An 8,136-nucleotide genomic window follows, 5' to 3' on the forward strand; every position below is an offset into this window, starting at 1 on the left:
GCACTGTCCTACTTCAGGACTGTTCGGGGCCCACAAGGACCTCGGGACATACCATGTACAAACCACGAACCATGTAACTCCAGCACTGATGGGAATCTGCAAAGACCCCAGTTTGGTAGGTACACAGCCCAGATCCAGCGATGACTGGAACCGGTAAAGACCCCGAGCTCCCCTGTGCAGCGTCTCCTCTCAGCAGTTCACATAGCGGGCGGTGACCCTGGGTACATAACCATGCTTCCTGGAGCGCATCGTCACACTAGGTACGTGCTGTGTATTATCTAATTCCACCACGGACCCAGGCATGCAATGACTCTGGCTTCCCATGTGTCCTGTGGTGCGGCAGCATGGGAACCCCGTCTCCTTTAGAAATACTCTTGCGGCGCCTGGGGTGGCTCAGCCGGTCAAGCATCCGACTTCGGCTCGGATCATGATCTGGCAGTTCGTGAGTTCAAGCCCCCTGCGTCGGGCTCCTGGCTGATAGTGCGGAGCCTGCTTGGGATTCTCTCTCTCTCTTTCTCTCTCTGTCCTCCCCCCACTTCCTCTCTCTCTCTCTCAAAATAAATAAATAAACTTAAAAAAAAAAAAAAGGAATACTCTTTCCATCTCCCAGCTCCCAGCTGACCTCTAGGGCCTCCCACATAGCCCATGCAGAGTATGGACGAGCATCTGGGGAATATACAACCCCCGTGTTCATTTTCCTTGGTCACCTCGTAAAGCCTTTGTCCAGAGCTGAGGTAGATTTTTCACCCGGAGACCCCAGAGAGCCCGAAGAAACCACATGAACTCTCCCTGAGGTTCAGGAGTTGCAGCTGTTGGGATGCTTGCTACCCAAGCACTGCTGACCTGATGTATGCCCTGGGCATGTGGACCGACAACTGACTTCTCATCCTTTGGTCTCAGAAGGTCCCAGCCTGGGAAAGGCAGTGTATGGTAAACAGCAGACAGCACTGGTCTTACTACAGGGTGCAAACCCACGCTGCTCTCTGGGGTCAGGGATCCCTCATGCAAAAATCACATGGATCTCAGAAGTGGGTATCCAGGGCTGTTCCCAAAACAGGATCCCACAGCTCTGGCCTAGAGGCCGACGAATCTAGAACCCCGGGTCAGTAATTCTGCAAGTTCATTTCCTAGCCCGTGTCTCCAGCACAGGGACTACATTTCCCTCGACAGAAGGTAATATCCCAGGATGACTTTAGTCAGAGGCCCACACTCCCGAGAACTGCTTGAAACTCTGCAACTCGGAGACTCTGAACTTGGCCCTTAGAAGGCAGGGTCTCTAATTTCGGGCCAGGTCAAGCTTTGTGGTGGCGGAGGACCTGGGTGTGGCAAAATGTTGAGCAGCATCCCTGGCCTCCACTCAGTAGATTCCAGAAGCATTGCCTCCCCTAGACGCCAAGCAAAAATGCCCCTGGGATTGCCAAACGACCACCAGGGAAACAACCCCCTCCCCACTCCCCCACCCCCGCCCCACCCAACCCGGCTGAAAACCTCTGTGTTTAAGGGACGCCCGCTTTGAAAGATCAGGACAAAAATTTGCTGGATTCCAATTTCACAGGGTCCAGGGGCACCGGCACAGTACGGTGTCTTACTTCTCAAACTGTGGTCCCAAAGGAGCTGTGGCTGGAAGTGACACCACCACCCCCAGCCCCACTATTGGCCTATTTTCTGGACTAAACAAGCACTGCTTGAACAAGCCACCTCATGAAGACCGAGGCCTGCCTCAACGGCTGAACTTGGGCAGCTCCAGGCAGCCCCCCTGAACCCACCGCCTTGCAGGTCTGGAAATACTCCCGAGGACGCCAGCTCACGGGGGATTCTCCTTAGCAGCTAGTTAATTCACCTCCTCACTGTGTCAACTCACCAGAAGCTCTGTAGGCAAACTTCAAGAAAAATGTGGAAGCAAAACAAACACTTCCTCCCCACCACCACGCCCTCCCAAGGAAAACGGAACGGTAGGTCTCTCCTATTTCCCAGCCAAGACACGCACCTCTTACCTTCATGCCACGGGCAACTTGAAATCGCCACCCAAGACGACAGCCCCCGTCACGCCAAGGGGGCGAGCTGGGGAGGAGGCGCTGGCCTCGCAGCCCTAGCTCTGGGGACTCCCTGTACTTGGATGTGGCCCCCTCAAGAAGGCTCAGGGGGACCCCTTCCCAGCCCGACCCCTGGAAGTCAAGGGACAAGGTCCCGCCCAGTGCGGAGGCTGTGTAGCCTTGGACAGGTCGCTGCACCTCTCTGAGCCAGTCCCCGGGACCCCCTCCCCGAGAAGACAGCCAGCCTCCTCAGCCGCGCGGGGCAACTCACGGGGCCTGGGGCGCGGCGCACACTCCGTCCCGCGGCGACAGCAGCAGAAGCCGGAGCCACAGCAGCGGGCCGAGCAGGGCGCCCCACATTTTTCGGCTCCGCGGGGGCGCCGCGCCCGGGGAGGGGGCCGGGCCGGGGCTGGGCCAGGGCCGGGGTCCGAGCGCCGCGGTGCCCCCTGCGCCGCCGGGGGCCCTTTGTTCGCAGCCCCCGCGCCGTGCGCACGGCGCCATGCGCCCCGCTCCGCGCCGGGCCAAGCTGGGGCAGCCCCGGACCAGCCCCCTCCCGGGACCCGCCTCGTCCACGGGCCCGCCCCGCCCCCGCCAGGGTCCGCCCCGCCCCTCGCGCCCCCTCCCGGCCCCGCCCCGCGCCTTTCCCCGGACTCGGCCCCTCCACCCACTCGCCCCCACCCACTTCTGGACCAGCCCCGCCCCCTGCCCGGACCCCTGCGCGGATCCCCCCCATACCCTGCCCACGCCCTCCCCGCTCCTCGGACCCGACTGACCCCCTATTCCCCCTACACCCCGCCCCCTCCCTGCCCGGCCTCCCGACCCGCCCCCTTTCCGGACCCTGACCCGCCCCCGCTCCCTTCCGGGGACTCACCCTCTCCAAGGACTCTCTCCGGTCTCGCCCCGCCCCTTGCCCAGGCTTGACCCCACCCTGGACTCACCCCCGGCCAGGCCCAACCCAAGCCCACCCCCTTCCTCGGACCCGAGCTGTCCTTCGCCCCCAACTTCCCTTTCCGCGGGTCGTTATCCTCCTGGAACCCGCCTCCTCCCGGGACTGCCCCCCACCCGGCCTCCTCCGCCTCCTCGGCCTCATCCCCAGCCGCCCCCGCACGGCCCCCACCGCGGACTCGCCCCGCCCCGGCCACCCCCGGGGCGGCTGCTTCTCCCAGGCGTCTTCACTCCTCCGCCCCGCAGGGCGCCCACCGGAGCCTGGGCCGGCGACCTTGTGCAGTGCACCCGGCCTCAGGAGTGGAGCTCTTTGGGGAAACAGGCTGGCAAAGGACGAACTTACCAGATGTGCAGCTGCCCCCCCCACCCCCCCATCCACCCCCCGGGCCTCCGGCTGCCGGTCCTCATTTTTACCCTCTCCCCACCCCTGCCGCTCTCCACAAATCCCCACGGCCAAGGCCCTCCCTCTCTGGCCTGCCTTTCCCCTCTGGCCTACAGCGAAGTTGGGCCGGCACCCCTTACTGTCTGGGGGCAAGGTGCCCGTCCTGCCCCCCAGAGTGTCCCCACCTGAGCAATGGCCTCATTGTCATAGGTTGGGGGGGGGCACCTCCTCTCTGTGTCATGTCCAAGTCCTGCTCCCTCCTTCCAGCACCTTCAGCCAGCACCACTGACCCCTCTAGGAGGATTACTCCAGCTCCCAGGGCCCTCTAAAAGTCTAATGCTGACCCCACTTCCCTCCTGCCCCAACTCTTCGAGGCTCCCTGTTCATTGAGACCAAGTCCAAACTCCAGGCTGCCCTGATGGCTCAGCCTCACCCTGGTTCCTCAGATGCCTTGTGCCACGTGCTCAAACTCTGTTCTTCTGCCCTTTTCCTTTGGCTGCCCAGCTCCTGCTCCTTCTGGAAACTTCCTTTGAACCCCTCCTGCTCCCAGGCACAGTGGGCCCTCTAGGGTGGCCTCCCCATCAGTCCTCTCTTGGCTTTAGGCCAAGCCCTGGGCAGACAGGGCTTGCATTAGCAGACGTTGGAGGGGGTTCGTGCAGGAGCCTGGCTGGAAGGGGACATCAGCAGGCGCAGAGGGGGCCAAGACCAGGAAGAAGAGGTGCAGGCCTCTGATCTCAGTCCACCCCGGGAACCAGGCAGGGCCTTCTAGTATAACCCTCCTAATGTACTGTCTGTCCTGCCCAGCTTGCCCAGCCTGCCACACCTCCTCTTACTGGGCCATAAACCAGGCCCCCCTCTACAGTCAGGAAGCCAGCCTCCTGCCCAGCCCTTTGCTCCCTCCTCCACTGGACTCTGGCCACCCACCACCCACCACCACAACCTGCAACTGAGAAACCTGCTGTCCCCTCTGCCTGGGATGGTCTTCTGGAGTCACAGGCTGGCCCCCCTCCACCTTCAGGGTCTACTGTCCACCCCCTTCTCTGTGTTGTAAGGACTCAGATTGGACGTGCTGCCCTTACAGGTCCTCAAGGGCCTAACTGTGAGTTCCCTGCTCTCACCAGATATGCCGCCCGCCCAACAAAAGAGGCTGCTCCCCACCTATTCCCCTGTCAGCCAGACCGGTTACACCCCACCAGTCCCCAACCTAAGGGATCTCATCTCCTTGTCTTTCTAACAAGCCAGGCACATCCTCCCGTGGGAACCGGGGGCACCCCACCCTCCTGTTACTACGAAGTCTGCCTCTAACATCTTCTGGCGGTTCACTCCCCTCCCATGGGCACCCTCCCACGTGGTCTCCTGTGAGCTGGGTCCTCCCGCAACCCGGGGCTGTGAGTAGATGTGACTAAGAAACTACAGTCTGTCTCACCTGATCGGCATTGGGTGTTAGGCGTTCAGTGCAGGGGATCCCTCTTTCACTAATGGGGTGAATAGGGGGTGAACAGACTCTACCATGCCCCTCATCACCCAGTTTAACTCTCTCCCTGGGGCCCAACACGGGGTGGGGCGGGGGGGCTGTGATCTTATTATCCCAGGAGCATTTTCTTCCCGTCTGTGTCCCCTGGGGTAGTAGAAGCCCCTTTTGCTGCTGGACACCTGGCCCTTGGCTCAAAGTGGGCGCTCAGTATAAACGTGCTGACATCCTCACTGCCCCCTCCCCCCCCCCCCGAGCTGCAGTAGAACGCTGGAGAAGAACCAGCTGATACATTTCCGGGAAACGGTGTGAGCCCTTGCTAAAAATTCAGTTGTCCAGACTTGCAACTAAATTCACGATATTAAAATTAAGAGTGGTAAGTACTCGAGAGTTCTCACGTCTTCATTTCACTGCATCTTCCTATGCTCTGTGCTCTTGAGGACATCTCTGGCTCTTGTATCTCGAGGTGAAAAGATTCTATAATAACTACACATCTCGTCCCACACAGCGCATTGCGTGACCACCCACCGGCGGGGGTGGGCGGGGGGGGGGGTCCAGTCAATTCCGCTCTGAAGCTTGCTTTGAAAACACGGATTTGTTCCCACGTGGTGAATACGTGAGGGGTGGACTTGAGCATGATGTGATCCAAGGTGGTGATGCTTTATGCAGGATCTTGTCCCGGGGGCAACGCTGGATGAATGCAGAAAACGGCTGACCCAGGTTGCATGGGAATACACAACCCCCCCACACACACACACACACACCCGTCAACATCTACACTCTCCCTCAGCTGTTAGGAGCTACCATGCCAGGCCCCATCTGGAAAGCTGGCTACAACCTTCCCACACCCATGTCCACCTGTGAACCTCAGGTCCTTTCCAAATACCAACTGCTGTATTGGCTGTAACGTTCCTATCATTCTAAGCCGTTCGACCTGTGTACAATTGCCCTACTGTTTTTAGTAGGTACCTATCTATTTTTAATGTGTCACCGACACAGTTGAAAAGCTGTGACCTGTCCCCGTTTCCCCATAAGCGCTGTGGTTGGTGCAAATTTGCAGAGCGTGGTCATTTTTAGGAATGTCACGTCAAGGTGGAACCGGCTAGGTTTGTCCTACCTGGAGATTGTTAAACGTCTCTTAGCATGTCAGTGATGAGAGGCATAGTGGGCGGGGTTTGGGCAGACGAGGTAGATGGTCCTCTTGTTGAGAAGTATTTTGGGGGCACCTGGGTGGCCCAGTCAGTTAAGCGGCCAACTCTTGGTGTCAGCTCAGGTCACAATCTCACGGTTCGTGGGACCGAGCCCCACGTCGGTTTTTGCACTGACCATGTGGCACCTGCTTGGGATTCTCTCTCTCCTTCTCTCTCTGCCCTTCCTCTGCTCTCTAAATAAATAAGTAAATAAATAAACAAATAAATAAATAAATAAACTTAAAAAAGAGAGAGGGTGGTGCCTGGGTAGCTCAGTTAAGCATCCAGCTTCAGCTCAGGTCACGATCTCACGGTTCATGAGTTCGAGTCCCGTGTCGGGCTCTGTGCTGACAGCTCGGAGCCTGGAGCCTGCTTCAAATTCTGTGTCTCCCTCTCTCTCTGCCCCTCTCCTGCTCATGCTTTGTGTCTCAAAAATAAATAAATGTTAAAAAAAATTTTTTTAATTAAGAGAGAGAGAAGCATTTTATCCTTCCATGGGGCCAGCCAGCTCCTAGACCCTCCGAGCAGTCAGCAGTCTGAACTTGGCATGGGAAGACAGACGTGCAGACTTATCCCCCTCAGGGTATAGGGCTCCTGCACAGCACGGCCAGGACCCCAAAGCCAGAGCGGGGAGCCGTGCATGCCTGTGTGCAGGAACAGCTGTGGGGCACAGCAGTGACATCACTTGGGGAACCGCTGGCCATACTAAAAAAGCTGAAACTGCATGTGACCTCTGACCCCGCTGGACAGATGCCAAGGTGATCCTGCCAGGAGCTTTCACAGCAGCTTTGTTGGGGGCAGTGAATAGCCAGAAGCAGCCTTCATGCTCGTCCACAGGAAGAGGGACAACCCGATGGAGGAAGGAGGTGCCGCAGTCGATCCCCCCCAAAGCAGGGAAGGGAGGACGCAGGGGAAAACAGCAGCCAGGGAGAGGGTGCAGGAAGGCAATTTGGACAAGACCCAAGCACTTGCACTTCCTGCCGCCCGGGAGACAGAAGCAGGCTAGGTGGGGAAGGGATTCCTGGCCCAGAGATTTGAGGACAGGGGTGCTGGCTCCACAGGGGGTCAGAGGTCTCTCCCCACCGCCAGTGTGAGCCCACTGCCTGGGCCTGGGGTCCAGAGTAGGCAGTGAGGAAGACTCCTCAGCCAGCCTCACCTGATCTCAGCAAAGAAAATGGGCAGGAGGGCTTCTTGGTTTTTCCCAAACCCCGAGGGTCCAGGGAGCCAACCTCAATATCTTTGTGTGTGTGTGTGTGTGTGTGTGTGTGTGTGTGTGTGTGTGTGTGACTGAACTAGGTAAGTGGCTTTATTGCAGAAAGCCAAGATTACAATGGACTTAAGAGTTGGCATGGGGGGGGGGGCCTTCTTCTTGCCAAAGGTGGGCACAACATAGAAAAAATGCAGGTTGTACTGTGTCCCCTGCTTGACTCGGCCCGTCTTCGTTTTCTCCTGTTTGGCCACCTTGGGAGTCCTCCCTCTTACTTTCCCAGCACGGACCAGGGAACCACGGACTTTCCCAACCTCCTTCCAGGGGTCAGAGCCCCAGCTCCACACTGACCCCGGGTGGCCTCATCCTCTAGGGGGCGTACCTGCCAGGAATCCGACTTGATCTTCTGGGGCGATGCCCTCCAGTGAGGCTCCGTGAGCCTTGATGTGGGCAACCGGCTCCCGGATGGCCACCTCGAGGGTGTGTAGCTCCTGGATGCGGACAAAAACCTGCATGTCAGCGACTGAACCACGGCCACCGCAGCCACGACCGCAAAGGTGGAGTAGAGAACAAGGAGGAGCAAGGGTGTGCACGTCCTCACCGCCTGCTGTGTGCCCCAACCTCAGCATCTTCTCAAGGACTCCCAGGTGTTTAGAAAAGACGCCCAAGAAGAGCACGTGGGAGACGCTGCTCGGAAGCAAGGTGCAAAGGCTGCTGGGGCCCTCCTTGGAGCAGCACTTTTACAGATCAGGAAACATCCAGGCTGAGATCTACCCGGTTCTCTCCCTGCTGCCCATGGAGAGAAGTGAGCATTCACCCGCCCCGGCAACAACCAAAATGTCTGGGCGAGGTGGGGGGGCGGGGTGCGTGTGCGCACATGCACACATCACACGTGCGTCCCAGGCAAG

At 58.9% G+C, this 8,136-nt stretch overlaps 1 protein-coding gene and 1 pseudogene across 1 annotated transcript in view; both read right to left on the bottom strand.

Moving 5' to 3' along the window:
• CPAMD8 (C3 and PZP like alpha-2-macroglobulin domain containing 8) overlaps window positions 1-2,558 on the bottom strand; it is an 81,863-nt gene extending 79,305 nt beyond the window's left edge. The window contains exon 1 of the mRNA XM_049640170.1: window positions 2,305-2,558. Within this exon, the coding sequence (XP_049496127.1) occupies window positions 2,305-2,534 (230 nt within the window). The 5' untranslated portion in view covers window positions 2,535-2,558. The remainder of the gene's footprint in view (window positions 1-2,304) is intronic.
• Window positions 2,559-6,549: 3,991 nt separating this feature from the next.
• Window positions 6,550-7,749, bottom strand: LOC125928749 (FAU ubiquitin-like and ribosomal protein S30; annotated as a pseudogene).
• Between the last annotated feature and the right edge of the window lie 387 nt (window positions 7,750-8,136).

The sequence above is a fragment of the Panthera uncia genome, chromosome A2, assembly GCF_023721935.1.
Source record: "Panthera uncia isolate 11264 chromosome A2, Puncia_PCG_1.0, whole genome shotgun sequence".
NCBI classification, from domain to species: domain Eukaryota; kingdom Metazoa; phylum Chordata; class Mammalia; order Carnivora; family Felidae; genus Panthera; species Panthera uncia.